Source organism: Paramisgurnus dabryanus, chromosome 1 (genome assembly GCF_030506205.2).
Source record: "Paramisgurnus dabryanus chromosome 1, PD_genome_1.1, whole genome shotgun sequence".
In the NCBI taxonomy this organism is placed as follows: Eukaryota; Metazoa; Chordata; class Actinopteri; order Cypriniformes; family Cobitidae; genus Paramisgurnus; species Paramisgurnus dabryanus.
In genome coordinates this window covers 21655367-21676879 of record NC_133337.1, presented here as the reverse complement: position 1 = coordinate 21676879, position 21513 = coordinate 21655367, and the positions used below count along the sequence as shown (strand labels likewise).

The window sequence follows — 21513 nt, the reverse complement described above, 5'->3', positions numbered from 1 at the left end:
ATTTCTGTGCTTTGACTAAGAGTATTTTACAATGCTATAAGCACGGCAATCTCTCATGGATTCAATTTCAGTAAGGAATCCTGTCTCCCACCTGGCTATTACCCCAAATGTAATAGAGGGAATATCCATGGCAATGGGTGGATTATGATCCATTACATAATTTCTATATTGGATTTATTTTGAACCCTTTAAAGGACTTATCGCTAGTATGGATTGATTCATAACTTGGAGTAGTTGTCACGCTTTTTGCTTTAGAAAGTTTCTGCATACAGACCCTAACAGTCAAAAAGCTGCTTACACTGTAGGAAAAAGTGGTACCCTAGCTGTCACTGGGCCTGTACCCTTTCAAAAAGTACACTTTTGTACCATATTAGTACCTCAAAGGTACATATTTATATCTAAAAGCTACATAATGGTACAAATGTATACATATCTGTACCTAATATAAATATTATAATGTTTTTAAATGGTACCCCAGTCACAGCTGGTGTACATATTTTGACAATTTTTTTCTAACAGTGTAGTGTACATAAAACATAACAATTACACTACATTGGGTAAAACTGTTACAGTGCCAACTTGCCATTAAATAGCATATACAGCATAATCGATTTCACAGGCAGTTAAACAATTATAAGTTTAACAATTATTGAATTACCTTATTTATTTAAAATCTAGTGCCTTCCAGAATTTAATAGGTAGGCTAACATAAGAATATATCAAACTATTGTTTTGGCCAACAGAAATTTTAAAAGTAAACTAGAACATATATGATAAAACAAATGACAACAACATGACAGCTTGCTCCAACCTAACAATTATGAATTTATTTTTAATGAAATATGTCCTAAGAACGTGTTTTTTTAGTGTGTTTATCTGTTTTATCACTTGTTAAAAAAGCTTTAAGCAAAAGCTTTTACAAAAGTTTGTAAATTTTGTTTTTAAAAATGAGAGCAGTATTGAGCTTCAAGTGATTTTTGGCAGTGTGTTGACGGTCTTTCGTTAACAAGTAGCAGTTACAAACCTTGGCCAGTAGAGGGTAGTATTTCCGCAAAATCAATACACAGCTATTTGTAATTAATAAATACACCAACTTAATGTAACAATGAAGCAGATTCCAGTAAGTTCACGAGTTCACTTTTTCATATAAACGATAGGTTAAACTTTATACTACTCTAACTTTATATTATATTAACGTTTGTTATGGAGCGCCTCAGTATTTCAGAATAAATTTACCGGACGGAGGAGAAATGCTAGAAAAATTCTGACTTGACTGTTGTAAGTATTTATATTTTTGAAACATTAAAGGCATAATCAGATTAATAAACTTCAATTTTTTAATTCACAGTGGAAATGCCCTTCATCTGGCAACCCTCACCTAGTTGCCAAGTGTGAACAAATCCAGCACACTATACACTCTAGTCTAGTTTAAAATCTCCAAACATTTGCCTTTTATTTTGCTTATCAAGATGAATACTTTTTTCAATTTAGTTAGTAGGTGATTTTGTACCTGCCTTAGGGTTATTTGTGCAATAAAATAAGAAAGGGTACAAACATTCACATTTTAATAATTTATATAAATGTTTTTACATGTAATTACAACTTTTTTATGACTATCTGTTGTTTGTGATCTTAGGCCACAGGCAGGATACACCCTGGATAGATGGTAGGTTTTCATATTTTAAATTATTATACTAAAATTATTTAATCATTCCTTTCTCAGTAATGTTAACCTTGTGTCCCATGTCATTACTAGAAGCATTTCAACTACTTTTTTTCATTCTAGGTGGCCAGTAAGGCAGTTTTTAAGGATCTCTATTCTAGCATTTGAAATACTCTGCATAACATGACTTTTATTGCAAATTTATTAATTCCAATGTGAAATCACAATTTGTAAAATTCCCTTATTTTCCAGGTTGTTCATGACCACATTTTTTGTTATCATTTTGTTATGTAAAATGGCAGTCTAAACTAAGACTTAAATGCAGTTGGTATGTTTTGTCTAGTTCAGTGCAGTGCTGATATATAATCCAAAAAGGCCTGTTCAACTGGGTGCAACGTTTCACCTTCATTTAAAATTCACCCGACCTAAATTTGATTCACGTTGTTGTCAGGATTTTGCTCAGCCGTATTGATTTTTTTCCTGAGAATGTTAACATCAACAGTATTTATGTGCGTTATAAAGTTTGTTAATCCCATTAGTATGGATTTTGAGAATAAAACATTTAACGGCTGTAGAAAAACTATTATCCTGGACTCCTTTGTCCATAAACCAATTTTGTTTAATTTCATCAGTAAAATATAATAAAGAAACAATTCAAGTGCTAATAAAATAAAATCTGTAAATATAAGCCTTTAACTTTATGAGATCGAGAATTGGGGATTGGAATCGAGGCATAGTTATGGGCAATTTAGGACTGTCATAGCAGTAAAAAGAAACATATTTCTTGTTTTCCTTGAGTCTGAAATTCAGTTGTTATATCCTTGAATTTTAATAAGAAAAGGGAATCGGGGTACGATAATGAAACAAACATCTTGTTTCCAAACACCATGCACACCGTAGTTGGTTATATTTCAGAAATCACATTTAAAATCAAAATCTATTATAATGAATCAGAAAATTCTAGTATTAATTCTCACTGTCAGGTACACCTATTTTAAAGTGACATAAAATAGTTTTATTAAATTAAGTTTTATTTATCAGTCCATTAGATGCCTGATGGGTGTTAAAGCACTGCATTTCACAAGCAGCGGCCAGTAATCCCAAATACCCTTTTAAACAAACATAGTATTTTTTAAAATAGATTATAAAATATTTTTTTTCTTTTATAACATGATTGTTTCAAAATATACTTTTGGAATGGTAGCGTGGTTGCCAGGTTGTATGCATGTTGCCAGGATGTGGATATCCAGATATGGTCTGGATATGTCTTGGGACATATGCCATCTAGGACTTTATCAACATAAGTCTGATTACAAAAAAAATGATCAGTACACCTATCGTAGGGGTGGGCCATGAATCGCCTGCGATTTTCATACGTATCTTATTAGTAAAGGCGGTTTCGTGGTTAGTAGTAAATCGCCATCTGTTTCTCAGTGAAATACGGTTCTGTGTAGTAAATGCCACTCCATTTGAAAGCAGGAAATGGCAATTTACTACTAATCACGAAACCGGCTTTACTGATGAGATATGCATGAGAATCACAGGCGATTTATTACCCACCCCTAATGTATCATAATAAGGTTGAGGTACAATTTATCTTTGTAGAAAGAAACATCAAATGTTGAGGAAATTTAAAGGTGCAATGTGTAAGAATTAGCGGCATCTACTTGTGATGTTGCAAATTGCAACCAACGGCTCAGCTAGAGAAGCTATGGTGGCCGACGCTGGACAAGGTGGCTTTACGATTTGAGTTATATCATCGCCTGCTGGTGTGGCACGTTCTTGACAGCACGTGATCACGTGTTTTTGTAGGCAGAGATTTCTTTTAAACCGAGCATGTGTGGAGGGGATTTTTTAAACCGCAGGAGGAAAAACTCTGGTTAAACTCCAGAAATACCCGTGTGCATGTGGACTAGGCCTTAGAGCTTCTGTAGAAACATTGGGGAGCAAAATGGCGACTTCCATAAGGGGACCCGCAGCATACTGTTTTTTAAGGTAATTAAAGCATAATGGTTTATTATGTTAGGTCTTTATAAACCAACATAGTTATGTGAATTATATTGCATTTCTGTCAAGAGATCCTCCTAAAATGTACACACTGAACCTTTAATTGCTATGTTTGTGCAATAGCAATTTCATATACTGTAAAAATGTTTTTTTTTGTTCGATTTAAAAATATTAGTTATAATGTTATTAGTTATTAGTTAAAAAATGTGTCAACTAATATTTTCAACTAACTTAAAATTTTAGGGCAACCAGGTACCCTATGTTTTTAAGTTGAACCAACATTTTAACAGTTTATTTACAACAACAATGTAAAGATTAAAGTCCCCCTAAGAAAATTCACTTTTAAATGTGTTTCTAACAAAAAATGAGTCGCCAGTGTGTGCGCAGAAACATCAACTATTATACAAATTCATCTATTCTTTGTGTAATCTCCTTTAAACCACAACAGTCACACAAAACAGGCTGTTGGGGATCCCCTATCAATGTGATGTCACATTGATTACACCCACCCATAACCACTCACAGACTTCGCCTTATGAGCGTGTTGTTCAATCATCTACCAGAGACACAAGTTTTGATGTAGTCTAAAGCACACGTGTGGGCGCTCTACCCCATACTTTGCATACGAGGAGGGGAACAGAAGCTTTCTTTGCATTTAAAGAAACACACACGAAAACAGCACGTTATTCATTGAAGCCACAAACGGCCATGTTCAACATTGTATAATAAAAAATCTGTGGTGTATTTTGAGCAGAAATTTACAGACATATTCTGGGGATACCAAAGACTTTTTTATATTGCTGAAAACACCCAAGGTTAGCGGCCCTTTAAGAACAAAGTTGTCCATTAGACTCATTAATGTTATTAACTGCTTTTTAATCAGGGTCTTAAACAGATCAAGTGTACACTTTAAAAAGGATTTGTTGGTTTAACTTAAAAAAATAAGTTACCTGGTTGCCTAATATTTTTAAGTTGAATTAACTAAAATTTTAAGGCAACCAGGTAACTTTTTTAAGTTGAATCAACTTTTATACAGTCTATTATAATGAACATAGACGAATGGAAGCATTGTACACGCACATATATTTATTTATACAAATATAATATGTATAACAATTGCATATCACTTGGTAGTTATTTTCTCGCTGTATAATAACATCAGCTTTTCCAGCCTCAAAAATGCAAGTCATTAATAAGAAAGTCTTTAAGTAAACATATAAAAGGGAAGAGGATCCATTTAGATGAATTGATCGAAAGTCAAGGAACAGATCAACTTCACAGCTTTGCGTGGTTTTGTCTAATAGGATGATACGTTTACATGTTACCCACAGTTTAAGATCACTCAAAAACCAACAGAGGAACTACGTTAAATATCTAGCAAAGTCCTAAGCAGGAAAACCATCAAATGAAATAACAACACAGATACAATATTACCTTGGGTTACTGATGGTGGTCATCAACTACTTGCTGATATACAGTTTTGCTTCTATCAGAATTCAACTAACAGTACAACTACAGCATTGCAATGAATCGATATTTTTGCCACTTATGTTGATGCAAAAAAATGCTATTTTAAAACTTAACGGTGCAGTGGTTTAAATGGTTTCTTTGTGAATTGATTGTCGAAACAGGACATGAGGTGGTTATTTTTTTATATAAAGAATGACACAATCAACATCTTTTAAACTTTAAAGATAATAAAGTAGAAAATAGAGCTTTAAATAATATACTACTATGCTATGATTTGTAGAAATCATGTATGTGTTTAACATTCAGTTTGTCACTTATTTTTTTTATATTAACATAAATAGAATCTGATTTAGATTTAATTTCAGTAAACTTGCCAACTGCATCGAAACCATACATCTGTCAACAATAAACAATTCAATATACGTAATGTATCTGCTATACAATATACCCAATGTACAAATGAATCCCTGGTGATGTTAAAGGATGTTTAAATGATGTTTATGGCCTGACTTATGTCACACGGTGCATAAGATACAGTTTAATTATGATTTTAATAATCAACCCCCTTTCGTTTAAGTGAACTTTATATCCATACGTTTTACAATAAAATGTGACAAAACAAGTGTTATTGCTAAATCTACTTCCTTTACAAAATACTCCTTGCTACAGTTTGGTATAAAATACCTCAGTGTTATTCAGTCAAGGACATCTGACGTAAAAAGCGTTTTCTAGTCACAAAAACACAAGCACCCTTCAAAAGGTTAAAGCACAAAGCAGAGGCAACGAAATAGAAAAAAACGAATGCTTCAGAAATACATGACAAGTTGTCACAAAACTAAAAGAAGGACATTTGAAGAGGGTCACAACTCCACGACTGGATCCAGAAAACTGAAATATGAACATTAGGTGTAAAACTGTGTACTTTATTATAGTCTTTCTCTCTGCTGCCGTGTATGTTTTTCCAAGCACCAATATGGGACACAGATCATAAAGTTTTCAACCTTTTAAGTTGTAGGTAGTACGATAGTCTTCACTGGAGAACAGTAAGAGTCCTCCTCCGAGATCTCTTCTTGGACCTACATCACGCTTGTGAGATTGAGCCGGTCTCACCTTAAGTCCTCTACTTTTTCTTCTTTTGAAACACCCTTTCAACAAAACAAAACGAGAAAAGCTGAGAGACTGAGAAACAAGATTAAAACTAACATCAAAGAGTCTTGTGCTACAGTATTTACATGAATTATTCAGCACAACATTGCGATTACAAATAACATTTGTTATCTCGGTTATTTACAGATACGTTAATGAAGCTAAGTGACATGATGTTCAACGCAGCTAGGAGCTAACGTTAACGTTAACTTTTTTGACTTAGACATCTTGTTTAATTTATCTGTGTTTAGTTGCTGTTGTGGTCTTCCAGAGCAGACACTTATCTCAGTTGAGATGTGGCTTGGGAAAGGGTAAAAAATACGGGTAAAAAAATACACAACGCCTCGGCATACCTAGTTGGAAGTTGCATGTACACCATGCATACAGTTTGACCATTTTAAACTTAAAATAACTAACTGACTAACAGCAATGCATTTCAATGGACGTAAAAGCAGAGAATGTCTGAGTGTATTGGGTTAAATGCGCACTGTGATTGGCTCATCGGGTTTGGGAGCGTGGTTTAGCCATAGGTCAATTCCAACTTAATTCAGCAAGTTCAGTAAACTTAATTTTAAGTTGATTTAACTTGAAATAATTTGTAATATCAATTGCTCTGTCAAACGTCTCCACTGTGATTAATCCAGGTGTGCCTGACCTCAGTAGTCACAACAACAATAATCAGACACACCTGGATTAAACAGTTTGTCCAATAATGGCAGACAGGAAACAAGGAGCTGGCTGAAGTTCAGGAAGTAGTGCAGCTGGGCATAAAGCCTATTGATCAGTGGCGGCTCGTGACTCCTCATCCGAGAGGCGCGAATTCAAAATAAGTGTTCGGAGTATCATGTGTGTGGTTCCCTTTTCCAAAATATGTGTCCTGCGTGTTGAGAGATCATGTGTGCATCACGTGTTTTGTCAAAATAAGTGCCTGCTGCACACTCATCAAAACTGTTTATGATAAAAGAGACGCTCATGTTCCAAAAGACACTCCCTTAACATTAAACTCTGATTACGCATGAGATTATGCGAGTATCTGGCAAACGCGAGCGTCTCTTTTATCATAAACCCTTTGACGCGTCTCCAGCAGACACTTATTTTGGCAGGACACGTGATGCACATACGATCTCTAAAAGTGCAGAACACATATTTTGAAATTACGTACCACACACATGACGGGCTACATACATGTTGTGACGAACTTCGCATCGTGCGCCCTCAGAAAAAGAAGTCACCAGCCGCCACTGCTATTGATTTATATTACTTATGGTGTTATAAATGTTATTATAACGCAACAATTATGACTGACTATAAGGCAATCATTGAATAAACTTGATTCTCCATGGAAATGCATACAAAAACTGCATTTTTTAAATGCATTGTCAGTAGTGTGGAAAGAAATAAAAAGTCAACACTGATCACCTGAACAGTGACTTTACAAAATTTATAACAAAACAACATCAATAATATAAGAGCTTAAATCGATGACATTTAATTAACAAATATTACAGTTCTTATCAGTTCTTATTCTGTGAAAAAAGCATAAATAACCAAAATATTCAGGGACAAAGGATTATGGGTATTCAAATTAATTTCACTTGAATGTTTTATTTTAATGAATGTTATACGTTTAAAATTTAAATGACTAAGATTTTTTAAAGGAACAGTATGTAAGAAATTTATATCAATTAATCATTAAATGGCCCTGAAATGTCACTACACATTAAGAAATCATTTTCATTTCAAATACTTACATCACTCACAAAAGCGGTCCGGCCAGGATATTGTCATTTAAAAAGTGGAGTTGCAGCCCTCAACTAATGTTTATGTTGTCATTTTGTGTATTGGCCACCAGTTGTGTGATTGCAGTACCAGTTTTAGCCACACGTTTTGTGATTGCAATACCAGTTTTGGCCACAATCCTACATACTGTTCCTTTAAGTATATGTTCAAAACATTAAGTGGTGCTTACTTCGTTATTTAAGTAAAAACAATACCTGGAGGGTTAACAGCATATCAGAAGTTGGTTTTACCCAAATTTTATTGTCAAAAAAGTGCTATTTGCATGGCGTGTCAAGTTGCAAGCTATGAATTTCAAAGCAATCACTTGTGAAGTTTCATTCCAGCGAGAATGCGGCATTTCATGGCAGTTTAGGCAGTAGAGAGCAAAGATGCTGACTACACTACTGTAGATTTTGAGTCATCATAATAGTTCAATATATTTGACTTTCTGCAGTACATTTAAAGTTAACCCTTTAGCGTTCCAATGTACAGTGGGAGGAACACTGCATTATTTGACAGAAAACTTCATGACATAGAAAAACTAAAAAACAAAAGGCTAACCATGTCACATATCTGTGTAAAGCTGAGATTCTTGTGATTCAAATGATGTAAATCATTTTACAATAAACACAGCAGGTACAATTAGTGTTCTTTTTAGGTGTTGTTTAGCCTTTTTCAGGAATGCTAAGATGTTAATTAATTTGTTGGCAGGCTAAGTAAAGCTAATCTGTTACTATTTTTGCAGCATGCCATTGTTTTCCTTTGTACAAGCTTGAAAAAATCCCTCCTGCGAGATTTGCGGTATACATCGATCTTAAGCGGGTTTTAGATGTGTATGTGTGCTTGTCCTTGTGTGTTATCATGTGTGTGGTTTAGTGCTGGCAGAGCCCTGCTGGTCACTGTGGTTTCGCCTTTATTGATAGGGGATGATCCAGGCTCAACTCTCTCCACATGAATTTTCTTGCCCAGAGATGGTGTCCCAAACATACTTAACCTGATAGCTCACAAGCACATTTGATTTCACGGCCACAGATTTAGCCTGTCGTGATACGGGACTAAAGAGTGCCCAGGTACAGGTATATGTGATGAAACTATTCTTTAGACTGAGTACTGCTTATAGCTTCATTTAAGGCATGACTGGTTTCTATGGAGAGGTTATAGCGCTGCCAACTATCGTGCTGCTTAGAGTTCAACGCAGTGCGAGGAGGCAATGAGGCGAGAGATGGGCTGAGTATCATTAATACGAAGTGATGGGCTTTGGTCTGTATGGGAAGTACTGTGACTAATTGAATTCTCCTGGATTCTATTGCATTTGCAAAGAGGAAATGAGAGCGGTGTTACTTCTGAGCAACGATAATGGATTAAGTAAGGATTGGATGCATTGGACAAAACCATATTATAAGTAATCCATATCACCAAGCTATAGTATGGTTTTGGAAGACATGTAATGGGCGTTTCACACAGTGCGGCTAAAGCTTTTCTTTGTGTAGTGAAAGCGTTTTGAGCAGCATTCTTTCAAGTGAATCCCTCTTATTTAGCTCGATTACGTGCCAAGCGCTTCAATGTATTTGGTATGACAGTTAAGTATTAGACACACAATAGCGCTCTGTTCCATCGGTGACAGGCAGCATGCAGCACCAGACCATGCCCGTCTTCTCATTGCCCACACGGACGCTGTGTTGCCCGCTTGGCTTCCTGTTACCCTTAAAGCAATGAAAAGCCTCACCTACGACATGTGGTTCTGTTGGACGGTCAGGTTCTGCTGTTGCTGTTGTTGCATTAGGAGCTGCTGCTGTTGGCGTCTACGGGCGGTGCGGAGCTTTTCGAATCGGGCCTCCATCTCCTCCAGGACTTTAGGCGTGTAGCGTACCACCAGTTTGACGCTGTCTCTGGCCGCCTTCAGGAGCTCCACCGCTTTCTCGTGGTGTTCACCCTCCACGCTCTGAGGAAAGAAATTCAGGGAATTTTTCGCAGACGCTTTTACATAAAATGTTGAGGGAAAACAATGAAGCAATTTTTCTTGTTTATTTCATTAAATCCTATCCATGCAATCTCAAATTTGCTTTGCTGGAAAAAATGGCCACTCTATAGTGACCATTTGGCTTATACAGTCTTCTTTTAGGGCAGGGTTTAAAGACAATAGTGCTTAATTTAAACTTTTGAAATGAGTACAAAAAGCTACCACCTCTCTGTTCATGCAACATACATTTAAATGTAACTTTGTCGCCCCCTTGAGTTCTAAAATTTGTTCCTCTAAAGACAAGATGTTTTGCAGGACCACACTTAAATTTAGCATTAGGCAGACAGTTTTATGAAAAGCTACATTCTCAGAAAAAAGGTATAAGAAGGTAAAAAAGTTGTCACTGGGGTGGTACCTTTTCAAAAAGTACACTAAAAAAGGTACCTTAAAAGTACAGTTGTGTACCAAAATGGTAAATATCTGGAATTTTTTTTAAGGTACCGTCTCAGTGACTTTTGTACCTTTTTTGTGAGTGTGTACTTAGTTACAGTTCATTCAAGCTATACATTTTATCAGTGTGTGCGATCCATGGGATACCCTACCAAGTGGACTCCATTTAAAGGTGACATAGAATGGATGAACGGGGTATTTATCCTTGTTCTGTGATGTAGACAAAAATTTGTTTGGGTCTGTAATGCCTTAGAAGCTTCCTAAAAACCTCTCTCAGATAGCTCTATTTGGGTGGGGGATTTTAAACAAGTGGTTTTGCACCTATTTGGCTCCCCCTACTGGCTTAACTTGCGATCTCATTACTGATTGGCTGACTTTGCTGCCACTCAAAAAATGTAGCCAATTATTTTAAATTGGAGGGGCAGTGAGATGCCTGTGATGTCATAAGCATCAGTTTTTCAGATTGGGCCGTTTTCTGGCTGACATTTCTAAAAGAGGAATTTCTATGAGACTGAGATGTTTAGCATGTCTAGCACGTTTTGTATGTTCGTGAATGCGGGTAGACTACCATTATTCAACAAAGACAAGGTAAAAATGGTTTTTCATTCTCTGTCCCCTTTAACTTGTAATTCACATCTGTGTTTAATTCCTTGCATAAAGTATGTTTCAGTCATAAGTCTCCCCTTGCTGAAATCATCAAATCTTTCTCATTCAACCCAATGTTTCTATCAGTCACATGGTGTGATCGGCTTCCTCCTGTGCTGCCAATGGTTTATTAAATGCCCCTGCAGCTTTATTAATTTCTTAACTCGTAGCTTTGTAGCTCAGAACTGTACTGTAAAAGCATTCCCAGTGATAAACCTCCAATTCAATTTTCGCATAAAAGAACCATTCATTTTTAATTATTTTAGAAACCTTAACATGTTTTGCGTAATGAGAAAATGCTTAGTGAGAGAATTGTCCTATTACATTAATTGAGTCCAATGAATCTTTTCTAAAAGTCTTATGATCAAACCTTTAAATAATGTCTCTAAAATTATTTCAGTGATATAACAACTTTTAACTGGATAAATTGTACTGTTGCTGCAACCTGAGCAACCTCCTAGCTGCTACAAGCACACTCTGAAAGTGGCGGTGGAGGGTAGGAAACACAGCTCCGCTCCTCCCCCTGCCTGCAGAAGAGTGTCTGATACCAGGCACTGTTGCGCTTTTCAACCACATGGGGGAGCTGTAAGTCATTTTTACATGGAAACTACATAGTGTTGCTTTAACATCAAATTATGCCTTAAAATGAAAATGTGTAAGTTTTTAATTTTTGAAGAGAACTGCATTTTTAATAGCAAAGTTTTTAAAAGGTTTTATCTGTAGGGCTTGTTTTCAAATACAATTGAATAAGATTCATCAGTGCATTCTTTTCTATTATGTGACAGATTTTAAAGAGCCCCCATTTTTCTGTTCATGATTTTACAGTCATTCCAAAAAAACAGAATCTTAAAAAATGCAATGGAATATGCAGGATATTTATGCAATTTTATGTGATGAAATTGCAGGAACTTGCAAAAACTGCGGGAACGTTTCAATGACATTCACGTCACATAATCACGACGTGGACTCAATGCATATTATCATAATTCATGATTCACAGCATAGTATATGTTTTCATATTTAAAGAATTTGCTACTGACTTTTCAAACCATGATCCAAACACACGTTTTGAGCAGGGTAGAGTAGCACTTGTTTGTCGTTTCTACGATCACAAATGCAGACATGGTTTTATGTTTTTAGTATCCTTACCTAATGCTATGTACACACCAAAATATTTTTTTTACATCTTATAAGATCATCAAAATGTGACCACAAACATGAGGATAAAAAATCTTAGATTTAATCCTTTTGCACCTATAGTGTGTGCCATAATGTGTCAAAGACAGAACACCACACAATACACAAATAGATATTCAACCACAGTCTCGACTGTGAACACAGGAAATTTAGCGAGACTTCATAAAAAGCATGGCGGACAATATGCAGGAAGAAATGTCCATGCTTCCGTCTTTCTCGCTTTCCGATTGGATATTGTTTCGTATCACGTGATAATCTCAAGAGTGTGCATGCGACCAAAAATCAGCCCAATTATCTTTTGGTGTGTACCCAGCATTACCAATCTGTTACGTTCTACCCAAGCGGCACTATCAAAGTTGATCGATCAGCTCAGTCATCTGCATTTTCTGGATCAGATTCGGTCTCGTATTGATAAGGTGGTAAAGATGATATTATATCCTGTTGGGAGCTGATCTGCCAATTATAGTAATGAGTGTCACATTTCCGCCACACAGCGCTTTCTCAAAACATTAAGCTTTTTGAAATCGTTGTGTTTCAGAAAGGTGGGACATAGAGGAGCAACAATTATGTACAGTATGTGGAAAATAATGTGTTTTTAACAATAAATCACATGAACACCAAATACAATGTCATAGGCGCTCTTTAATGGTTTAAATTATTAACAGAAAAAGTCTATTGACATCTGTCCTTTAAAGGTTTAAATAACCCTTGCTCTTAGCTTAATCTAATATTAGTCTTTTAAAATGTCAAGCTTTGCTTAAGGAGCAAGAAAAATGAGAAAAATTCAGCGTCTAATGGGTCTTTGAGAATAATAACTGCAAAAATTGAAAAGCAGACTATTACACTTCATTGCGATCTGCCATGTAAAGATTGACAGAAATGTTTTTCACTCAGATCAATGTATAAATCTTCCAGACATAATTATGTGATTTCTACCCTGACTGACGGTGTCGATTGAATTTTTTTATTATTATTAATTATTTTAATGTAAAGAAGCATGTAAATGTCAGATATAGGAGTTTTATACAAAGTATTTCTCAAAGATAAGGAAAAAAATAATATTAAGAAAGAACCCTAAATTTTATTTAAGTTACATTTAAGAAGTTCTCCAACTTCACCCAAAAGATCATCCAAGTAAAGCAGTTTGTCTATGTCTTAATACACTGTGAAATATAAAATGTATTAACAGGAATAGCTTTGGGCACTCACCACTCCATTGACAGACAGGAGCTGATCTCCTCTTTTTAGGCCCCCGTGCCTCTCGGCCAGACCCCCGGGAATGATGCGAGAGATGTAAATTGGAGAGTTCTGCTCTTTACCGCCCATCACATTAAAGCCCAGACCCTCGTCCGTCTTGGGCAGCTCCACCACTCGCGGGTGAGAATGACCCTCGCTGGCCGCAAACGCTGCCACAGTTGCCTGGCAGGAAAGAAGTGTAAGCATGCATGATCGTGAGAAAAGAGAGCATGACGCAGTGAATTTTTTTGTTACTTTTTAGACATTTCAAGACAACCATGCCCGAGTGTTATTGCCCCACTCCCCCACAGGCTTGCACTCATACTTTTGGATCCGAGCACGCTTTTGTCATTAGTTTGTGATTGTTTTGAAGAAAACAGGAAGTAAATCTTTCTCTTAAGTTTTTGAGGCTTTTAATTGTTAATTTGTTACACAGTGACCTCTCACTCTCATTACATTGCTCAGTTGATCTATCGCTTATGTTGCTCAGACAGTCATGTAACCGTGCTGCATGCATCAAAAGGTTTTTATGGAGGCAGATGATGTTGAATGATGTCTTCTGATACCCGCTCCAGTCCAGTTGCTCCCACACTTTGTGTTTTGCAAGCCCGGGCACCGTAGGGAGCGCCATCGGTGGAGTTTTGCTTTGAGCTTGGGGGGCACCTGTTCTTCTACTGTAGTGTGACCAGACGTATGCAATTATGCAAATTATAGTGGCTCACTTCTGGGATGGATTTGCTTTCCTACCAACCTAAAAGCCAGTCAGGTTTTTCATTCAGGTTTCAAAAACTGCTTTCACAGAAACAAAACAAAGCACACTGAAACGTAAATCTTTAGAAGTTTTTGGATCCGTGTTCCTGTTACTTCTGTAAATTCAGCCTAATGACAAATTGCATCTGATATTCAGTACCGCTGCAGGCTTTGCCAAATAAATTCCTGTGACTACAAAGCTTGTTAGCCAAGCACAACCAAAGCAACCAACAGCAGAGAGAGGCAGTGTGGCAAGACAAAAGAATATCCTGCTGATCTACACTGTGGTTACAGGTGCAACACTGTTGGGTTTCGCTTCTTATTAAGGCTTTCACAAACAGGAAAAAAACAAGGCAGGCTTTCAGAGACATTGCTGGCACGCGATTCCCAAAAGATCTCTGATCTCTGAAACTGAAAGAACTGCACTTTTCCTGTCTAGAAGTTGAGTCCCACTAAAATAAATGCTGTTTGTTTTGCTCTCCATGTAAGATGAGCTCATTCCAGTTCCTCGACGTTCAAAACAACATTTCAGAAAGAGAAAAACACAAGGGGACTTGGGACCACCATTTTTGAAGCCAGAACTCACTACAGTAGATAACAAATGTTTCCTTTGTCAGTCTGTAAACCATACAGTAGCTGTTTAAAAGTTGTGATATCACAAGAAATCGTGTTTTTAATCAAGACAGTCTGATCTTATATACTATGAAACAAAAACATGCTGTACTGTAACTTTAACTCAAAGCTTCCTATCCTGACCTCATCTACTGAAACTATGCTCCAAAATGACTACAGTAGTGATGTCCAACTTTAAACAGTTGACATCTTTGCCCCTTATTTAAATATTTTATTAAAGATGTGTTAAAACGTATGGATGTACTTCTCAAGAATTGATAATAATTTAAAGAGGCTTGGCAAAAAACTGCACATGTGCAATATGTATAAAGACATAGCCCAGGACAGTGACTAGAAAAATATTACAACAAAACAGGATCAAAAACTATTAATAACAGATACAATTATAGTCAGTGGATACTATGACTGTGAGCTAATTGTTTGTCTATGCATTTTTTTGTATATATTCAATAAAACCCAGATTCCCTGGTACACTGTGGTTTGCCGTTTTGTCCAATAAATGCCTTCAAAGTTTAGTGTTTTGTTCAATTTGTATTACACACCTCATATTTTGTCAAAGGGATAGTTTACCCAAAACTGAAAATTCTGTCATCATTTAGGGGCTGTTCACATTTAGTGTCTAAAACTGCGCGGAAAACGTGACCGTCAGTTGGTTCTTGTCACATGACCTGCGGTGCGCTTGTGGCATTCTGAAAAGTTAAAGCAACACTAAAGAGTTATTGCTCTTTGCTCCCCCTACAGGTTAGACGCATAATTGTTCATTAGCACTGTCGTAAATACTGCAGCATAGCTGGCTCTGATTGGATTGTAGGTCTGCCGTAAAGCAAGTTTTTGTAGTTTTCACTCGAACTACAGGACCACTACCCGACGGTTGGAAACTTCTTTAGTGCGGTTTTGGCCGATAGAGGGCTGCAAAGTGAATGTGAAAGTGCCATTCACCCTGTTTTGAGTGGATGAACCACTGAAACTTTTTTGGAAACGTTATTTTAAGGTAAAAAAAACTCTTTGGTGTTGCTTTAAGATGTTTTTAACTCGATGCGGATGTGCCTGGAAAAAATGAGCTTTTGCTTCCATTATGAGCGTGCATACGGCGTGCCAACATTTGAAATGAGCGTGCAAAAGACGCGAAATGTGAATCGCCCCTTACTCACTCTCATGTTGTTACAAACTTGCATAAATGTCTTTGTTCTGATAAACACGAAGGAAGATATTTTGAGAAATGTTTGTAACCAAACCCCATTTACTTACATAGTATTCTTTTTTTCTACTATGGAAGATAATGGGGTCAAAAAATAGCTGTTTTTGTAGCTCAACTGATAAAACATGGCACTAGAAATACCAAGGTCAAAGTTTCCAGTGGACCCACAAACTGATAAATTGTGTGTCAATTTAAAAACAGCTTCTGCCAAGTGCATAAATTGAGAGAAAATTTTATTGCATTAAAAATGATATGACCCATTAAAGAGTGGTGCCAACAGCAAATACATGAGAAAGAGCATCATTCATGTTGAAGCCAAATCACTTTTGCTAACACAAATATTGATTAAAAAATGTATATCATTTAATGCAATGAAGTGAAGTCAGCTTTGGATAAAAGTTTATGCCAAATGCTAAATGTAAAAATATAAACCCTTCAAGCTCTTATACTCTTCACAAATTAGCCCTTTAAACATGTTTATGTGCATATAAACAATCTCTATTCGAGAGAAATATCCGAATTTAAAATTTAGATAAGTAATACTCTTTCAGTGCACTTGACATGTGGATGATAAATCCCGCAGTGGCCCACTTGAGCTCTGTTGCTCCAGGGGATCCCAAAGGATGACTGGCACTTTAAGATCCGTTCTCCGTCCAATTTATGTGCAATCGATTGAAAACCCTCCCAACGGCACCAGACGTGAGCCGTTCGCATCATGTTAATTAACCTGATCCTTGTGTTATGCTTTCTATATTCACTTCAAACCAAAGCAAGGCGCTTTGAGGGAATCTGGGGGCTTTTGTAATTTACGTCCTATATTAAAATTTTAATTCTGATAATTTCACTCATCTGGTGAGACTTGCTCAAGGAGCATACAAATTAAAAAAGGTACAAAGAATCGATCTAATATTATCACAACGCTACTCAAATGACAAAGACGTTAAGGTTATGGGTTTGTTTTCAGTCTGTCAAAGTTGACAATAAAAACTAAATATAAATAGAAGCAGGACAGTCCCATTAAAAATGTATTATAACATTGTTTCAATGACAACGGCAATGATTCATTAAAATTCGGAACACGTACGGCGCACATGAAATACCATCCTGTCAAGAGATTAGACAATGGAAAGTCATCCTTCATCATGAAAGTGTAATACCACATTATATGTCACTTCTGAAAGCTCTGTCTTCTGTGTTTATGATAATCACATTGATAACAGGAAATAAGTCTATAGGGCTATGGTAATTAAAAATGTGGGTCGTATTTACAGGGTCATTTTATGAGAATATTTTATTCAACTTTGGTCTGCCTATAAAGACTGACATGCTTTACTCACAAATTGCCAACATTTATTTATACATTTTGGTGTTAATGTGTTTTAGGATTAACCAACACTGTTTAAACATTTGTTGGTCCATCATAAAAAAAGTAAAATACTTAAAAATTTAAAATATCAGTTGACCCAAACATTTTTACACAACTTTTTTTAAGTTCAGATAACTTACTTTTTTAAGTTAAACCAACAAATCTTTCTTTCAGTGAAGACTTCTTGCTATATACAGTACAAGACCCCTAAATAAATTCCTTCTTTAAATGTTTTATGCACTTTCTCATGGTCCACAGGTGTGCTATCAGATTTAAACTGGTTTGTGCTTCCACGTTATTTTCTCTTGGTTAAATGATCAGGAAACTTACACTGTAAAGTTGGATTAACTTAAAAATGACTTCAGTTAGTAACAGCTAAAAATGTGATTTTTTTTCAACTTAAATTTTCTCAAAACTTTAATTGTTACCAATTGAAGTAATTTTTAAGTACATCCAACTTTTACTTTTTCCAGAGTAGAAAAAAATACCTGAGCCACTTACTTTTATATTACACAAATTATATGGGCATGCAGTCGTAATTTCAAAAACACTTCCATAAACTTTGGACATCAAGCATTAGGCCTACATTTTAACTCTCTCCCTGCCATTGACGAGTTATCTTGACAATAGGCTTTATGCCCAGCTGCACTACTTCCTGAACTTCAGCCAGCTCCTTCTTTCCTGTCTTCCATTATTGGACAAACTGATTAATCTAGGTGTGTCTGATTATTGTTGTTGTGACTACTGAGGTCAGGCACACCTGGATTAATCAGTTTGTCCAATAATGGAAGACAGGACACAAGGAGCTGGCTGAAGTTCAGGAAGTAGTGCAGCTGGGCATTATTCGCATGAAAAAACATGTTGTTGATGAATTTTTATGTTGATCTGCAATACCGTGACAACGTTATTTACTCATTTTAAACTGTGTGTATGTTTTAATAATCGTTCTAAATCTGGTTCCTATCAAAATTCCATCACAAAAATTCAATTATATCAGCTTTTTGCTAAAAAAATATCTTTTTAAAGAAACACACCCATATTTAAGAGTTTCTAAGCAGAGAAAAAAATATATAGATATGATGAAACTTTTTTCCTGTTTTGTTTGTTTGTTTATTGTTTGTTTGAAAGCAGTGGGTCTTTTCTTTTATTTGATATATTTGTATGTTTATATATTTTTAGAAGAACATTTTCATGGAAGGCATTTTATGAAACCTTGACATAAAAATTCTGGGGGGCAAGCTTTCAAAAAATGGCTGGTGAGGAATGAGTTAAACTTCATAATAAATAGACTTTATTATATGATTCTGTAGTAGATGTTATTATTGTACATGCCTTTTCAGACATAATAACATTTAAGAGATGGAGATTAACAGAACATCCTCGATACAACAAACGTCCTCTGTTTTAACTCAACTTGCATTGTTAATAGTCTATTATGCGAATCACGAGCCTAATTGAGGTTAAGAACACAATTACTTGAACACCCACAACAGCGCCCTTTCAGCTATTCAATGTTGGTATTACTGGGTACCACTCAGCATCCTTTGGAGCATCTACAGTGCTTTGTGCTTTTTCTTCACCAATTCACCTCTTTGTCTTTTGTTTCTGCTGTTGTCCCTGGCCATGTGCCCTACTGGCTTACACACACATGAAGAGATAGATGATGGGTTGGCCGCCTTTGATGGCAGCGTATCTTTTATGCGACAGGTCACACGTTGCCATTCATCCCTCTATACACCCTTCGAGGCACTATTGCACAGTAAAGTGTCTTTCTTCACAAGTCAAATCAGTTTTTTACATTTTGAAATAGCTGAAAAAGATTTGGTTTGAATATTGAGCGTTGCATTTCGCCCAATTCATAGTAATAGCAGTGATATATCGTGTTATATCCAATATCTTTGCTGAGCTGACTGAAGATATTTTTTTATTTAAGTAATCAACAATTAAAATGACAGGAAGGAAGATCTCAGCATATGGGTTTGAAATTACATAAATGAGGACAAGATTGAATAAATAATGACAAAATTCATATTTTGGAGTGGAATGTTTCTTTTGGATTTAGCTTATTGCTCAAAAGATTTCTTTGATTAGTCAAACACAGAGATTTGAACAAACAGGATGTATAATGTACACAGTCCGACCTACCTTGGCCGTGGCACGTGCTTGATACTCCGGACAGCCATTCACTGTTATCGTTTCATGCATATATTGGTAAACCTAGAAATCGCAGAGAGAAAGAGATATTTCAGTTATGTTAAATAGGTCATTTGCACCTCATGTTCCCTAACTTTTTATGAATTCCCCTGTATTCATCAACTACAACATCATTTCTGGATTGTATTGTTTTGATGACCAGCTGATCTTCATGGACCATGTTTTAGAAACATTTGCATATGTATAATGTATAATGCATATGTTCCTCTGTTTTGTTTTTGTTCTCTTCTTTGAAATTCTGGAGCTTTGTATTATGGCACTTTTGTGTTCTGTATGGCCCTTCAGGTGTTGAATTTCAAATGTAAGTCATTCTGTATAAAATAATTTGCTTAAAGGTGCAGTGTGTAAAATTTAGTGGCATCTAGTGGTGAGGTTGTGAACTGCAACCAACGGCTCACCTATTGCTTTTAAAACAGATAGAAAAGCTACAGTAGCCGCCACTGGACAAACATGTCATCGTTGGAGACAACTTAGTAAAAAAAGTTTGTCCGTTAAGGGCTTCTGTAGAAACATTGCGGCACAAAATGGCGGCTTCCATGTAAGGGGACCCTCGGTGTATGTAGATATAAACGTCTCATTCTAAGGTAATAAACACATAATGGTTCATTATGAAAGGTCTTTATACACCCCTGATAATATAGTTTTGTATATTATTTTGCATTTCTGTCAAGATATCCTTCTAAAAATTACACACTGCGCCTTTAATGAATTAATGGAAATGAGTGACTAGTAAGTGATATTCCTCATCAGTAATGCAGAGTAGGTGTCACAATTTCAATTTAGCCAGCGGCTCAATGTTCATAGACTATAGCTAAACTTACAGTAATTCAATGGAGAAATTTGATTTAAAAAAAAACAACAATTTTCAAAAAAAGCCTAAAATACTCTTTAAATAAGATTGCAACATTTACACAATTATGCAACCAATGACAACAAAATGTAATTTCTGTGTAACACTTTACAGTAAAGTTGTATTTGTTAATGCATTAGCTAACATAAACTAACAATTAATCATTTAGTAATCTTAAGCTGGAAGTACACATACAGTCGCACGGCTAGCAAAGAATACTTCATTTGACTTGAACGCTTACATAGGCGTTACATGCATGCAATACCTTTCATGGCCAAAAGTGGTCTGTAAGGAACAGTAGGTCTAATGCTACGTTCAGACCAGCCACGGTAGAGGCGTCAAGCGTGAGTGATTTCAATGTTAGGTCAATGTGAAGATGCGTTTAATGCATGTCTGAAGGTCTCGCAGCGCGAATGAGGCGTTAAGCGTGGCACGGTAGGTGCGAATTGAGCGTTGCCGCGGGAAACGCGCAAGTTGAAAATTTTGAACTTTGGCAGGAAAACGCTCCACATTAATCAATCAGGAGCTTGCTCTCGTAGTGACGTTGTTACAGAAAGCAAGCAGAGTCGCAGAAACACCTCCCATGACGCGAATTTTCGCATGAATGTCTCGATGACCAGAATTTCAAGCGTGGCTTTCAAGTGCGAATGAAGCGAGTAAACTCAAAATGTTCAAGCGGCAAACAAGGCGCGGTAGATGCGAATTTGACGCCTCAAGCGCGGCTGGTGTAAACCCAGGATAACGGGATTTAAACTCATGTAAACATCTTTGTACTTTTTCATGGTACAGTTGTATAAATAAGGGTACTTTCTGACCTCCTTGCAAAATCTGTCATATATGTACTCCATTGTCGATGTAGCTTGCAAATGAGGTGATGAATTTTTTTCAGGTATGTTTTGTTCATGCAACTTTTTTAATTGTCATTTCGCACCTTGAAAAAAGAGCTCTG

The 21513-nt window shown here is 36.2% G+C and overlaps 1 protein-coding gene across 2 annotated transcripts in view; it reads right to left on the bottom strand.

Moving 5' to 3' along the window:
• Positions 1-4720: 4720 nt before the first annotated feature.
• lin7a (lin-7 homolog A (C. elegans)) overlaps positions 4721-21513 on the bottom strand; it is a 37357-nt gene continuing 20564 nt past the window's right edge. Inside the window, exons 3-6 of one of the 2 annotated variants that reach the window (XM_065268553.2) lie at positions 19646-19717; positions 13527-13736; positions 9796-10007; positions 4721-6285 (exon numbers count right to left, since the gene is read on the bottom strand). In XM_065268553.2, the coding sequence (XP_065124625.1) occupies positions 6261-6285; positions 9796-10007; positions 13527-13736; positions 19646-19717 (519 nt within the window). In that variant the 3' untranslated portion in view covers positions 4721-6260. Of the gene's footprint in view, positions 6286-9791; positions 10008-13526; positions 13737-19645; positions 19718-21513 lie in introns of both variants that reach the window. The other variant, XM_065268554.2, reaches the window with a different exon arrangement.